This window comes from Hydra viridissima, unplaced genomic scaffold (genome assembly GCF_058129835.1).
Source record: "Hydra viridissima isolate aposymbiotic clone 2 unplaced genomic scaffold, HvirCarnegie_v1 scaffold_11, whole genome shotgun sequence".
Classification (NCBI taxonomy): Eukaryota; Metazoa; Cnidaria; class Hydrozoa; order Anthoathecata; family Hydridae; genus Hydra; species Hydra viridissima.
The window spans coordinates 12,900,476-12,916,258 of NW_028324310.1; the positions used below are offsets into that span (position 1 = coordinate 12,900,476).

The 15,783-nt window shown below is 30.3% G+C and overlaps 2 protein-coding genes and 1 pseudogene across 3 annotated transcripts in view; 2 read left to right on the forward strand and 1 right to left on the reverse strand.

Annotated features, from left to right (window-relative positions):
* The first annotated feature begins 470 nt into the window (after nucleotides 1–470).
* LOC149882257 (uncharacterized) lies at nucleotides 471–5,535 on the forward strand (annotated as a pseudogene). The gene is made up of 4 exons (XR_016445089.1): nucleotides 471–1,006; nucleotides 1,172–4,207; nucleotides 4,505–5,078; nucleotides 5,222–5,535. The product of XR_016445089.1 is annotated as an uncharacterized LOC149882257 (transcript).
* A 3,361-nt stretch (nucleotides 5,536–8,896) lies between these two features.
* The window catches only part of LOC145191263 (lysosomal dipeptide transporter MFSD1-like), a 36,562-nt gene continuing 29,675 nt past the window's right edge, over nucleotides 8,897–15,783 (forward strand). The window contains exon 1 of the mRNA XM_090067591.1: nucleotides 8,897–9,081. Within this exon, the coding sequence (XP_089923717.1) occupies nucleotides 8,940–9,081 (142 nt within the window). The 5' untranslated portion in view covers nucleotides 8,897–8,939. The remainder of the gene's footprint in view (nucleotides 9,082–15,783) is intronic.
* LOC149882258 (uncharacterized) lies at nucleotides 11,785–12,235 on the reverse strand. The gene is made up of 2 exons (XM_090067086.1): nucleotides 12,060–12,235; nucleotides 11,785–11,980 (listed from the first exon to the last, which is right to left on the reverse strand). Exons 1-2 carry the CDS (start codon nucleotides 12,089–12,091, stop codon nucleotides 11,785–11,787), a joined length of 228 nt encoding a protein of 75 aa, XP_089923212.1. The 5' UTR covers nucleotides 12,092–12,235.

A 15,783-nucleotide genomic window follows, 5' to 3' on the forward strand; every position in this document is an offset into this window, starting at 1 on the left:
ATTTCTGATGAGATAATCTTTCTGAAACAAATTTACTCCACAAACTTTACATCAGATTGCAAACCAAAAGAATTGTTTCAAGAAATATTAGAACTTGGACTGTCTGGTGTTTTTCCTAACATATCAATTGCTTTGCGAATTTTTATCAGTTTGCCTGTCTTAGTGGCTTCAGGAGAAAGGTCTTTCAATGTGTTGAAACAAGTAAAGAACTATCACCGTTCAACCATGGGACAAGAACGCTTGAATGGACTTGCAATGTTGAATATTAACTGTGATATTGCAAGAAAACTCGATTTTTCAACAGTTGTCAGTGCATTTGCAAAAGCAAAAGCAAGAAAAGCATTTTTAAAATAAAAATTATTACTAATTTGCTGTTTTTTTATTTATTATGCAATGGCAGTTATTTTATGGTAAGGGCCTCAAAATTTGTAAATGGCCCGGGCCTCACTCAGTCTCTGAAAGGGCCTGCATACATACATACATACATAATTTTCGTTTACCGTTATGTAACCGTTATTTTTGCGTTATGTTTTTTGCTGTGTATGTATGTATGTATGTATGTATGTATGTATGTATGTATGTATGTATGTTATAAATTAATAACAAGAAAAAACTTTTTTGAACATATAGATATTATATTTCAATTATTAAATATTTATAATAATATTGCTAATTCAACTATTTTCTTGATCCCTTGGAGGCTTCAAGATAGAAGGAGTTCACTGTATTTGTATGTTGCTTAATAATGTTCTTTACTACTATTTATTTAATACTTACCATTTTTTACTTATCACTATTCTTAAAATTAATTTTATTTTATATTGCAAGTATTAAATAATGTTAAATATACTATTTGTATAATTTAAGTTTCCTAAGTAATAAGTATCTTGGTGAAAAGAAAATTGTTCTTGCTAGTTATAGCAATATTACTAGCAAGTCAAGTATCTTGGTGAAAATAAAATTGTTCTTGCTAGTAATAGCAATATTGCAGACTTTTTAACTAATGGTAAGCTTATTTTTTAATGCACATTCTTTGTTTATTCAATCTTCTTTTTTTTTTTAATCAATCTTCAAATTCTATACAGTTCATTTTTGTCTTCATAATAATCAAGTTATTATATATGCCAAAAACAACGGTTGAGCTATTTAATTTAAAATTATACTTTTTTAGCTTCAAAAAAGTTTGATAACAGTGATATAAGTGGCATCATGTGGAATGGATGTGAAGTCGATTCTGAAACATTTGTTGCCATTTTAAATGAACAAAATCTAGAAGTGGAAATTGTATCCTTAGCAAAAAATAATGAGCTCAGCACTTTTGTTCAAAGTTTAAAGGGATTTTCTCCCGTTAAAGCTGTTTTTTCAGCTGTAGATAGACACTCTGATCCTGTTTCATTCGATTTTAATAACCAACAATCCATTATTCCTCAACTTCCAACTGAATCAACATTATACCAAGACTCTAATTATGAAGAAGATGTACTTGAGGTTTTAGATGTGTCTTCAAGATCGCAAAATTTAAGTTTAATATCAACTGCTGCACAAGTTGCTGAACCATCAAAATCAAGTGCTGAACCACCTGGATCTCAAAAAGTAATTTTATCTTGTTCTAATTGTAGTTTTCAAACAAGTAAACAATATGTAATGATATCACATCTTAAATTACATGGTCAGGAAGGTTCAGTTGTATGTGAAAACTTTTTTTTAAAAATTTAAAAGTGTTAAAGGTTTTAAACTTCACAATAGAAATTGTTTTGCTCCTTTTCATACTAAAATTGAAGTAATTAACAATAATAATGATTTTAATATTGAAAAACCAGACGATTTTCAATTTTTGAATGAGAATAGTAAAGATCAACTTGCTGCATTAGCTCTTCATTTGCGAGGAAAATATCGAAGCTCTGAAAATGTGGTAAACATTACTTTTTCAAGCTTACAAAATATTTTTAATAATAAATTACAAAATGAAGAGATTTCTACAATTTGTAAAGAACTATCAACAGATTATTCTAGAACAAGATATTTTCAAACTGCTTTTAAAATGCCACAAATTCAGTTAGTATACAAAAACAGTTTACATGGATGTTTTATTCCATTTAAAGAAATACTTCAGTTTATTTTTACATCAAATGAATATGATAAGTTTCTAGAGTATTCTTCAGAAATATCTATCTCATTGTATTCAGATGATTTAGGTGTAACTAATCCAATAGGCAAATCTAGAGGAAAGCACAAGTTGTGGATTTTATATTTTCAGTTGTTAAACATTCCGCAATGCTGTTTAAGTAAATCTTTCTCAATATTCCCTTTAGCAATAACTGGTTTTAAATCTAAAGGTAAAAGGCTTTATGAAATCTCTTCTTCTTGACTTGGTACAATCTCTAAATGAACTATCATCGATTGATTCCTCAACTTTAACTAATGCTAATGGTAAAAAATTCATGGTAAAGTTAAAACACTTTATTGGAGATTCATTAACTTGCAATGCAATTGCTGGTTTTAAAGAGGGTTTTAGCAAGAAAGTTGTTAGGTGCTGTAGAGTTTGTAATTCAACCAGGTCAGAAATGTTAGTTTATGATAAACATTCTCAGTGTAAAATAAGGAGTTTAGAGGAACACAAGATGAGAGTCAAAGAACTAGATAATTCTAGTCTTCCCCGAGTTGAACGTTTAAAATGGTCAAAACTATATGGCGTTCAATCTAACAGTGTTCTATCTGAAATTAAGGAATTTGATGTGACAAAGTAAGTTCTTTTTGATCCAATGCATGATTTGTTAGAAGGTGTAATACCTTTTCAGATAGAACTTTACTTGAATCATGTGGTTTTGAAAGGTTTTTTTACAATAGATAGCTTGAACAACTTTATAAAATTGTTTCAATACCCAAAAGACAGTGAAAAACCACCTGTAATAGTAGATTTGGTTATTAAGGGGGAATTTGGCAGTGCTCAAGTTCTTTCTATTTGTCATATTTTACCAATTTTTTTAAGAAGTATCACTATTGATTATCATTTCTCTTGTCTTATTAAGCTGCTGCGTATTCTTCAAATGTGTCTCTCTCCAGTTACCACTGAGGCTTACTTCATCTCTTTAGAAGAAACAATTGCAGCCCATCATACTCTTTTTATGAATTTATACCCAGATAAGTTTATACCAAAGCTTCATTTCCTTATTCATTATCCTGAGCAATCCAGACAATTTGGTTCACTACGATACCACATGTGTATGGCTTTTGAGAGGAAACATCAAGTAATAAAAAATGTTAGGCATTTTAATTTCAAAAATATGCCTTTAAGTGCTATAAAGAGTATGGTTTTAAACACTATTGCATCTTTTTATAATTCTTTTGGAGAAATTAGTAATGGAGTTCTTTGTGAATTAAATCAAGTTACTTTAAAAAAGAATATTGTTACCTGCATCCAGATTAATGGAATTAAATACTGTCCTGAATCGTCTTTATGGTTTCATGATGGTTTTCAATCTTCTGCTTTTATTATTAAAGAAATTCAAGTAAAAGGAGAAAAAACAGTATTTATTACCTCACAGCTTCAGTGCCTTAGTTACAATGTGTTACGAGGTTTTTTTACTGCTGTTGAGGACAGCACAGTTCCTTTTAGAACTATTGCAGCTGAAGGCTTAGCTTTTCCTTGGCCAGCATTTTATTTTAAAGAAGGGGATATTTTCTATATTGTACCCCCAGCATTACCATTCCTTATCATATAGTTGCATTGAAATTTTATAAAAAGTTTATATTATTTGCAATAAATATGATTACTTTAGTCTAATTTGTTTTCTTTATTTGGTCAACTTTAGTAGTTGTAAATGCTTTCTTTTGCCAATTTTCACATGATGATACAAAATGTTTTTTATTATTCCTATGTTTTTAACATTTACATTAACAATAAATTTTTAGATTAACAGAATCCCTTTTGATGGTGATATTAAACAAACTCTCATTGATTTTTTCCCACCTCACATTAGACTATTTCTGAGCAACAAGTTTTCTATTGAAGGTGATATCTAGAGAGCTAATGTCTTGTTTATTGAAGGTGATATCTAGAGAGCTAATGTCTTGTTTATTAGCTTTTTGTTGTTTGCATGCGCCTAATCATAATAATATCAAAAGTAGAATATTGTTACGGAAAATATTCTTTGCAAAGTTAAAGTCTACTTGCATTTCTTTATATCCTTCTTACAGCCATAAATGGGTAAGAATCACGTCTTTGATACTATAATATTTTTTATTTTTTTAATTTGTAATATTTACTTTTTTAACATACATTTTTGATCTCCTTCCTTTTCCATCATTTTTATATTTTATTTCAGATTTTCAAATTTGCTGCTGTATACATAAATTGTTTGATTCAATTTATTTAATTAAAGTTTTTAATTTTCTATTAGGATTTCTTGTTCAAAAAGTTGCCTAATAATTATCGCCAAAAACAATTTAGTAAATGTCATAGTTTAAAGGTTAAGCAATTTCCTCATTTTTCTGTTGTAAATAGTTCCATCAATAATAGTACCCGAGCAGTAAATCCAATTTTGTCTGAATCAGTTGTAGATAAAAAACAGCTATTACAAGATGTTGAAGTAAGATATTTTCTGTGTTTATTAATTTTTGGATAAAAATGATTTCTAATTCTAATATCAGAAATTATAGTCTAATTAAGTAAACTTAGACGCAAAAAATTTTGAAATATTATAATTAATATTAAGTGTCAGCTCATGACTTTATTTTATTAAATAGCTATAAAATAAGGAATGTATATAACTCTTTCTTTCACCTAGAATGAACTTAATAAGAAAAAGCCATCACTTTCAACACTGTCTTTTCTAAACAGACATCTTTTTAATAACGAGACTTATAGCGTATTTCCGAAAAGAGTTACATATGCTCCTGGATTGATGCTGGAAGAAGCGATTCGTTTGTATCCTATCTTTAAAGATTCGTCTCTTAAGATTCAAAAGATGTTGATTTGGATTTCTCCCGATTTGCAAACCCATACTGAAAGTTAAATGCTGCTCCAGAAATCACTTATTTCTAAGAAGACAACTGATAAGTTGTTTATGAAAGTTGATGTAAATTTTATTTTATTTTTTTATTTGGTATTAAGCCAGTTCTATAAAATATAAACTTAACATTGATTCAAACCCATTTAATGTATTAATAATAGTTTCTTTTTTATGGTTGCAATACTTATTTTGTATTTATAATATTTTAGTGTGATTCAATACATGAATACTTAAGAGTGCCAAGCTTGTATGGTCCACAAGTTATCTATAATAAAACGGAATATGGAGTAAGGAGTCGTAGAGGTGTCGAGATGGATGTTCAGCCCTTGATCAGTACATGTGAAATGGTGGTTGTTTTGATGGCCGTTTACTATTTGCTAGATTTGACATATCCTTCTTGTTTTGGGCAGCTTCTGGGATGTTTGCAAGATATTTTCGGCTTCGGACGATCAGCTTTACTTTCTAAAAAATGCATTTTTCTTTTGCAATCTTTTTACAGCAATGTTAAGTATTTTTGAATTATTAAATGTTAATAAGTTAATTTCTTCAATTATTTTGTAAATAATTTTCATGATTATGAAAAATAATTTAATATAAATATATTAGGAAATTAAACTGGATGAATTTGTTTTATTTTTTAAATTAACTTTTATAAACATAAAAAATGTTCAATGTTAGTTAGTTTATTTAGCAATTTCTGTTATTAATCATGGGTTTCAAAAAACCTACTTTAAAATAATTATAATTTGACATAACGGGTAACATAACGGATAAATACCCGTTATATCAGGTTTTAAACATAACGGTAAAATACGCGTTATATAACGGGAGTTTTCCTCTCACATAACGGCTAATTGGCGTTATGTAACCGTTATGTTCAAGGCAATTTTGCTATGAAAAAACATAACGCTAAAACCGTTATGTTATTTTCATACATATTAAGTATTAAACATAACGGCAATGAACCGTTATGTGCGAGGAAAACTCCCGTTATGTTTTTTAAAAATATAACGGGTTTTTTATTTACTGTGTACATACATACATACATACATACATACATACATACATACATACATACATACATATATACATATATATATACATATATATATATACATTATATATATATATATATATATATATATATATATATATATATATATATATATATATATATATATATATCTGTATGTGTTTGTGTATGTTTTTATGCAGTTTTGTGTGTGTGTGATTGGACAATTTAGTAGTTAAAACAATAAATATTATCTAATTTAATCTAATCTAATTTAAAATATTTGGATTCTAGTCACAAATTATACAGATTCGAAACAATGTTAGGAAGTTGGCTTAATAGATAGATTGGAAGAATTCATCAAACAAAATCTCAGGTTGCTTCATCCTTGGCATCATCAACGAAACATGAGGGACTTTCAAAACTTTATTCGGACCTAAGCGAAAAAGGGAAACGTTATACCATTGATGATGAAGTAGCTGATCTAAAAGTAGACTTTATCGAGAAGGTTTTGCTAATAACTAGACTTATCTCATATAATAGACGGGGCCTTAATCTTGTTAAAGTTACCGTTTACATTTCAAAAAAACAATTAATTGATTAACGAGAAGTGAACTCAGCCAAAGGGAATGTTAACGTTTTTTTTTTTCAAAACAGCACTGAGCTGATTTGGATATAAAATATTACTTCACAAATCACCTTCAAGACTTTTGCCTTATGGTGGTATTAGGCAGTGGAAAAATAATGCCCCCCTCCTAACAAATTCATTGAAGAAACCGTATCGAAAATAATAGTAAAATTACAGGCAGCTTCGAAAAATACAGTAGAATTAAAATAATATTGACCCCATTATGCTAGAAAACGATCTAGAGTAGACAACTTATATGATGTCTTCATTCGTGCCTTAAACAAATCAGACCCACTCATCAGCTTAATTTGGATGGCAAAAAGACGACTGTTATAACTATGTATCCATATATTTCATCAAATACGATATATATATTTTTAGTGACATCGTTTTAGCAAACATTTTAAAAAATTTCACGATTAAAATGAAAAAAACTTAAACAAATACTTTTTAACTCGTTTTTTATCGCGCGCTAAAACAAATTTTATTATCTTTGTTTTGAAGCTCAAATTATCTTCAAGATTTTACTCTTTGGAGCCATGGTTCTAACTGTAATCGTTGTCAAGATATTAGCATTTCTTTTAAATCAACAAAAAGTTAAGCCCTTTTGAAAAGTTGATAGTGAAATGTATGAAAAATATTCAGTTGCAACATATTTTGATCATATCAACCACAAAAATCTTAAAAAATTGTGCAAATATTTTTGTCCGTTGTCCGTGTAGAAAAATACCCTCTAGAGTTACAAACACTTGTTTTATGTAACACCATTATCATTATATGACAGCCATTTCAGTTGAAGCACTTTTATGTTTTATGATTCCACTGGTGCAAGCCGTGGATGTGTGCAATTTGTGTATCTTCTTGTAAGATGGATTAGTATCTGAACTATAAGGTACTACTGGTAAAAGATGTTATCTAAAAAATTGCTAATTCATATAAGCAAAATCAAACAAGCCATTCATTCTTTAAATTTTATTAATCTGCAGTGTTCTTTATTTTCAGTTTCACGATTTTGCCTTTGGTTGGAATATTTTGATTTGTCTATTAAGAACATGTTTCTTTAGTCACACAATTACAAGCTTCTCTCGATGACTTTCTTCTGTTAATAGAAAGATAATAGACACATCGGATCACGATGCGTCTATTATATTAACAAACACAATTAACAAAAAAATTCAAAAAAAAAATTAAACTTTATTCGAGCTTCAATATTTAAAAAACAGCAAAAAGATGAAAAAATTCGAAATTATTGTGCTGATAAAGAAACTTAGTTAAATGTAGCTTGCTTTATTTTCTATTTAGGATAAATTGGTGTGATATTTCATAAACCCTGAGAAAGAAAATCTGGGATTGGCATCTACTTAATCTTTACATTTTTATCATGAAATATTTTATGTCGCCATCATATTCTAAAACTTATCTTTAACTGCCCCCCTCGAACTGCCCAAGCAATAACTGAAATTCAATTGAAGTGTTTTTTAATAAAATAAATTAAATTTGCTTGGTTTTTTAGGGAGATAAAAAAAAAGTCAAACTTATTGTTTTGAGACACACTGTAGTTTTTGAACTAATTTATGTTCAAGCATAAATTAGTTCAAAAACTGCACTGTACCAGACAAAAGTTATATCCCTCACCTCTGCGCATTCTATCAAAACTTACCAGAATATCTCAGAACTATTAACACACAAAAGCTTTTTAATGAGTGTTTTAGGCTGGAGAATGGTTTTATGAATGATTTTTGGTGGTTAGTTAAATTATATAGAGCTTTGATACACTACAAAATTTCTCAAGATTTTGAATTGGATTATTTTTAGCCTTTAAAATTAAAATCCATCCTGACTTCAAATCAGCCGAAGTGTTGAATTCATCTCTCCTTCAAGTGGCCGTTGCATTTATTTTCATTAAAACAAAAAACAAAAAACAAAAAACAATCACATGACTGTGATTGTGCGTTACCGATGAATACTCAAATGTTTAGTTCCAATGGGTATATTGAAGTGAAATACATTTAATTACTAAAATGCTGATATCATAGTAAACTACAAATCTAAATGATGCTACGGCGTCTTTATGTAGGTTTTAAGTGTATATATTTAACTGAGTTATCTATATGTAACGACTAATCTATATGTATTTAACACACAGACACACACTAACTACACTGCACACTAAATTTTATATCTACACTTTGGTGTACTAGAGATAAATTCTTTTTATTTACAGTAAATAAACTATAATTTTTTAAATATTGATTTTATTTAGATAAGAAAAAATAAAAACTAAATAATGGCTTCTCCAAGGCCGCAATCTTTAAGTGATATGTCTGATGTAGTAGAAATTAAGGGATGTAGTGCAATTCCCTGTTGTAACCCAAGAAGTTTGTGGCACAGAATCATTGTACTGCTATTTATATGCTTTCTGAGTTTTGGTAGGTTTAAGTTTGTTTTGTGTTTTTATAAAATTTACTGCATTTTTTGAAATATTTGTCTGCTCAATGTTATTTTAATAGAAAACAAAAGTGAACCATGATCTCACTTTTGATTTTAACTTGTAGTTTTTACTTAAAGAAAAAAAAAAAAAAAAAAAAAAAAAAAAAAAAAATTGAGAAGCTAAGCCCTAAGTTGTAAAGTTAAAAGTACAAGAAGTAATTAATCAAAGAAGATCATGCCTCCTCTTACATTATTACACTTGATCATTAGTGAGATCTACTAATAAATACATTGTTAGCAGAAAAAGTGTTTATTGTGTGTGCTAATAAAAGGTTCAGGAAGGTAGTAGCTCTTCATTGTCTGCAGAGGAGCTTTTTTTTTTTTTTACTATTGATACTGAAAAATCATCTACTTTATTAATCATCACTTTGTTGCAATTTTCCTTAAATCCCACATAAAGGTCTTTACTTCAATGGCTTTTTATTCTGGTATATCAGGTTAAATTCTTGTTTTTGGATGAAGCCAAAAAAAGTATGATATTTGTAAAAGAAGAAGGTGCTCTTGTTAAAAAAATAATGTAGTGTTAGATGGTTTTACACTAATTGCTTGATTCTGTATGGGATTCTATATCTTTATCAATGTATGACATATAATTATCTTTATATGTCATTTTGACTTGATTCCTTAAATTAAACCAATTTTTAAAATAAACATGATAGGCTGTACCTCTTATTTCAAATGTTGCTTTATGGGCTGTGATAATTTTTTTAATGCTAGTTGATAATAAACACTAACCAATTCTTGTCAGTCTCTTATATTTGCCAAGGAAGATATTTTGTTAAATATTTCAGTTGAAAGTATTTTAAAATAAAAAAACTTTTTTTGATATTACCAGATTAAGAAAAAAAATAATTGATTTATGACCTAAGAGGTGATTTTAATGGAATAGAACATTATGAAACTTAACCCTTGTGTGCACAACTGGGTACCCGGGTGCCCACTACAGCACATTTTTTAATGTAAATATGTTTGTAGATAATATTTTACTTTGGGCATTCAGCTATGCATTACATGGCTCAAATTTAACATAGTTGTCCATAAAAAATACCAGAAACAAAAAAATTTCTTAAAATAATTAAGTTTGAAGTGAACATGCTTTGTGGACGCAACCGGGTACCCTGGTACACGCAACAAGAAATCTCAAGACTGGTTGAACTTGAAAACTCAGTTATCAATTTGCTACATTTTTCTAAATAAAATATAAAGTTTATAAAAAAAGTTAACAAAAAAACACTCATATATTACATTCAACACATTTAACAAAACCAAATGAATGTTCGTCACACACAGGATTATTGCTTTGAGAGCTCTTTCTTGTTTTTCTTCTCTTCTTTGTTGGCTGTTGGCAACAAATATGGCAAGAACCAGTAATTTTTTTTCTTCCAGATGAATCTCTTTCAACTGATGGAATTAAAACTTGATCCACTAAAACACTTTGCTGTCCAATCACACTTTCAATAGCAATCTTAGTATTGTAATGCCTTCTTACCTGCAAGTTTTGATACCGAATGTTTATCATTGGTTTAGCAAGCTCTTCACTTAATTGGCGCATAAACAACCTTCTCTGATTGGTTTTTTTTTTTAATCATCTTATTATCTTCATAGTAAATCAAATACGATGCAAGTGTAATGATGTCTAACATGTTAAAAAACATCACCAGTGGTCATCTCAAAGTGCGACGTTGTGTATCTACTTATCATTTGGTCCATGGTATCAACTCCTGTTTTGCATTTGTTATAATAAGTAATATTGTGTGGCTTTTTTTTTAGATCCTCATTTACAGCACCACCATATTTTAATGCCATATTTGGCTGGTTTTGAGGGAATGTACTGCGTAAACTTTGTGCGACCACAAAAAGGATAAAGTTGTTCATCTACTGTTAAATTTTCTGTTGGCTTATAGATTTGCGATAAATTTTTGTTAAGCATTGTCCAGATATCACGAATTGGAGCTGCTTTATCTGTTATTTTGCGCTGCTTGCGAGTATTGGCATCATCAAATCTAATAAAATGCATAATGTTTCAAAACCTATTGATTCCCATTGTTGCCCGATATAGTGGGTATGAGCTAGAATGCCACATATCACTAACTTGGTCAGTATTAGAGTTATTTACACCAGAACAAATCAAAATAGCCATAAAAGAATATATTTCCTGAACTGTAACTGGCTTCCATTCTCTTTTAGAATCTGAATTGAGATTGAGTGATGAGTATACCGAGAATGCTTTTTTATTTGTATGTCGAGTAACAATATCTGCCATTTCCACAGTAAATATCTTTAAGAAAATATCACTAATCGAAAGTGTTTCGGTGCTCTTACTAGGACCACTTCGCTGATGCACTATGTTTCGGAATGGGGTTTTATTTTGTTGAGAAGGGATTTTATTCCATACAATTCCTTTAGTTATGTAAGTACTCTGTGATTCTGCTAAAATTAAGAAGAAACATTTATTTCATAAACATAAAATAAATAAAAAAATAACTTTTTGTATATCACTTTTATTAACTACCTTCTTGTGCTTCAACTGCTTTTTTATCATTTCTCTCATTGTCACTATTTTCACCTTGGGATGCTTCTATTTCTTCTTCATTTTTTTTGCTCTAACATATTGTTAGGCACCCAATCACCATCCTCACCATCTAACATATTGTTAGGCACCCAATCACCATCCTCACCATCAGAGTTATTATAGGCACCCAATCACCACAAACCTCATGCTCTAACATATTGTTAGGCACCCAATCACCATCCTCACCATCAGAGCTATTGCTAGAAATATCACTGTTGGATCCTATCGATGCAACCAAATAGGCCTCCTTTTCTACATCACATAATCTAAAATAAAGTTATAGTTTTATTATTCAATATTGTGATTCTTCAATAAAATAATACACTAGAATTAAATTTATTTTACCTTTCAAATTCTGCTATTGATAATTCCTCCATAAATCAGTTGTTAATTTTCTATTGTTATCTTAATATTATATTATTCCAGCACTATAACTTGAATAATAATTGAAAAACTATTTTAAATAAAACAATGTATAACAATAAACAATAAAAAAATAATTTAAATTATAGTTTGCATAGAATTTACATTTTAAAGCCTGAAAAAAAAAGTTGGGTACCCCGGTACCCTGGTTGTCTAACAATGTTAGTAAATTTGGTTGTGTACACAAGGGTTAAAAGAACTTTATCAGGATTGAAATAAATTATAATAATTATCTTGATTTGATTTGAATAAATTATGATAATTATCTAGATTGAAATAACAATAATTATTTTTATATATTTAAAAAATATTTCCAAGCCTTATTTGTTTTTTATTTTGTTTTGTCAGACTAAAGAGAATTAACAATTTTTTTATTTAAAAAAAAAAAAAAAAGAACTATTTTATATCATTTTTTCAGATTTTTATGCAAATTACAACTTTGTGGTGCTAAAGCAGAATAACTTTTTAATTAATTCAAATTGTAATGGAATTAGGGATGTATGTCCAATTTTCTATACTTCTCCCATTCTTGCATTTTTTTGTAATTATTTTACTGTGTCCGTATTTATAGTTATTAAAAATGTAAATAGATGCTTCTTAAAAATAACTTGAGTTTTTAAGAAAATAAAAAAACTAATTTCTTAATTTTTTCTGCCCTGCTTATATTATGGACCGAATCTAATGAAAACAAAAAACTCAAGTTTAGTTCATTTTTATATTCATAAAATTCAAAATCATAAAAAAATTAAAGTTAACATTAAGTTTTACAAATATTTTCTTATCAGATAAAGAGCAGACTTTCTTTATTCAAAATTTAAATATTTTGCCAAATATTACTGGATGGCTTTTTTTTTCAGTTGTGTATTGGGTTGAGGAATAATTCATGAGCGTTTTTTTCAAATTTATTTTAAACAAAAAAACTACAACGATTTAATCAATAATATACTCTCCGTTGTTGTTTACAACTTCCTCCCATCGTTCAATTAGTTTTTCGATGCCTCGGCGATAGAAATCTCTCGGTCTTGACTCAAAGAATTCGTCCAACCAAGCCCTCAATTCCACGTCATTATTGAACGATACACCGCGCAAAGCGTTCGAAAGCGATCGAAACAGATGAAAATCTGATGGCGCCAAGTCTGGAGAGTATGAAGGATGAGGCAGCACTTCCCATTCGAGTTCTTGAATCGCGGCTTTGGTCATATTGGCGATGTGAGGACGGGCGTTGTCGTGTTGCAGAAGAACGCCATTTCGCCTATTTGGTCTTTTTTGCTGAATTGCTTCGTTGAGTCGGTGCAGTTGTTGAACGTAGAGCTCCGCATTGACTGCTTGGTTGCGCTCAAGCAGTTTGTAATGAATTATGCCTTCCCAATCCCACCATACACACAACATGATCTTTTGAGGATGAAGGTCTTTTTTTGCTTGCGGAGTCGCTTGTTTTTTGGGGCTGAGCCATTCTTTTCGCTGCTTCATATTGACGTAAAGGCACCATTTTTCATCGCCAGTGACAATGCAGTAAAGAAAACGCTGTTTGTGACCATGTGTTGAGCGATGACGAGCGAGCAAACCGGCGGCGATTGTGGAACGTTGATTTTTGTTGTTTTCGCTCAAAGTGTGTGGCACCCAAGCGCCGAGTTTCTGAACCTTGCCCATTGAGTGAAGGTGGTTCACCACAGTTTTTTGATCACAATCCATCTGCTCCGCCAATTCTCTGGTCGTTTGACGTGGATTTTCGTGAAGAAGTTGATTCAATCGCTCTTCGTCGAACTCAATTGGTCGACCGGTGTGTGATCCGATCTTGAGGTCAAAATTCCCATTTTTGAAGCGCGAAAACCAACGGCTGGCGGTACTTTCAGGCATTACTCCTTCTCCATACACAGCACAAATCTCACGAGCAGCTTCGGCGGCCTTAACACCTCGATTAAATGCAAAAAGCAAATGGTGTCGAAAATGCTCAGTTTTGTCCACTTGACATTCCATTTTAATGATCTGAAAATACACAAAAGTAAAAAAAACTAACAAATCAAAACACACTATCTTGTAGAGCAAAACATTCTCTTTCAAACAACATAAAACATTTTGCCAATGCATTTTATTTCTGCGTGCATTTTTAAATTTGAAAAAAACGCTCATGAATTATTCCTCAACCCAATATTTCAGGTGTCATTAATTTAGCTATCTTTGCATTTTTTGGTGTATGATTTTCAGTTTCAGAATGTTTAGTGCTCAATGTAATGCCCTCAAACTCAGAATCTTCTTCTTCACTTGCATCATCCTTAAAATGAGTGTCACTGTTTTCATCTGGTTTCTTTAAAGTTAGAGTAGCTTTTTCTGAAGTTTCTTTTTTTGTTTCCTTTCCTTTTCTTTGAGTCTTTACTCAGCAATTTTTCATCATCTTTAAAAGTTGATGAAAATTTGCTAAGACAAGATTGTAGAGACAAGATTGTATGTTATCAGTAGATGAAAAGTTTTCATCTTCTGATGACATACAATCTTGTCTCTGTTAATAAAAACTGTTTATCTTCCTCTATTGTCATCATTTGTATGGCATTCTGATTTGCAATATGAAACAAGTTGTCTAATTCCTTCAAAAATTCAGATTTGTTTTTTTCCTGAATTTTGCTTGTCTAACTGCATTCACTCAATTTCAAAAGTTTTTGAGTAACTCCTAAAACATGAAATTCCTAAACACGTGTGAACCACCCTTATACACACAAACACATACATACATACATACATACATACATACATACATACATACATACATACATACATACATACATACATACATACATACATACATACATACATACATATATATATATACACAGTATTGGACAAAATATTTGCAACCAAATAATGCTAATTTAGTTTCTTTATATAAAAGTGCTGCATTTTTTCAATTTAGAGAAATAACTATGTAACTGTTTAGAGACAAAGTTCTTCAAGTTTTATTCATCACAAAGTTCATTATTTGTACATGAAAATTAATAAATTAATCAAAAGTATTAAAAAAAGTTGATTTCCTTCTGGACAAAACAAGTGCAACTTGACAAAATGTTGACCAAGCTGTATTTCGCTATCAATATTTCGTGATGAATCCTTTGTTGTTGATCACAGCCTTGCATCTTTGAGGCATAGATTCGATCAGATGATCAATGAAACTTTGTGGAATTGCTGCCCAGGCCTTTCAGATTTGTTCAAACAGTTGATCCTTATTACGAACACCTTCACAATTAATTCTGCGGTTGACGATCTCCCACAGGTTCTCGATAGGGTTGAGATCCGGAGATTGAGGCGGCCAATCCATCACCGATAGGTGGTTGTCTTGAAACCACTGCTTGACTACTTTTGTAGTGTGTTTCGGATCGTTGTCTTGCTGAAAAACCCATTTTATTGGCATATTCCATTGAGCATGAGGTAACAACATCTTTCAGGATATTTTTATAAATGAAACGGTCCATTATTCCATCGTTTCAATGTATTGGATCTAGACCGTTAGAAGAAAACACCCCCGGACCATTACATTGTCTCCATCATGCTTCACTGTCTGATGGCAGTAACGTAAATGGAGGCGTTTTCCAGCCGGTCGACATACACGGCAAATGCCATCGCTCCCGATGATGTTGAACTTCGATTCATCACTGAG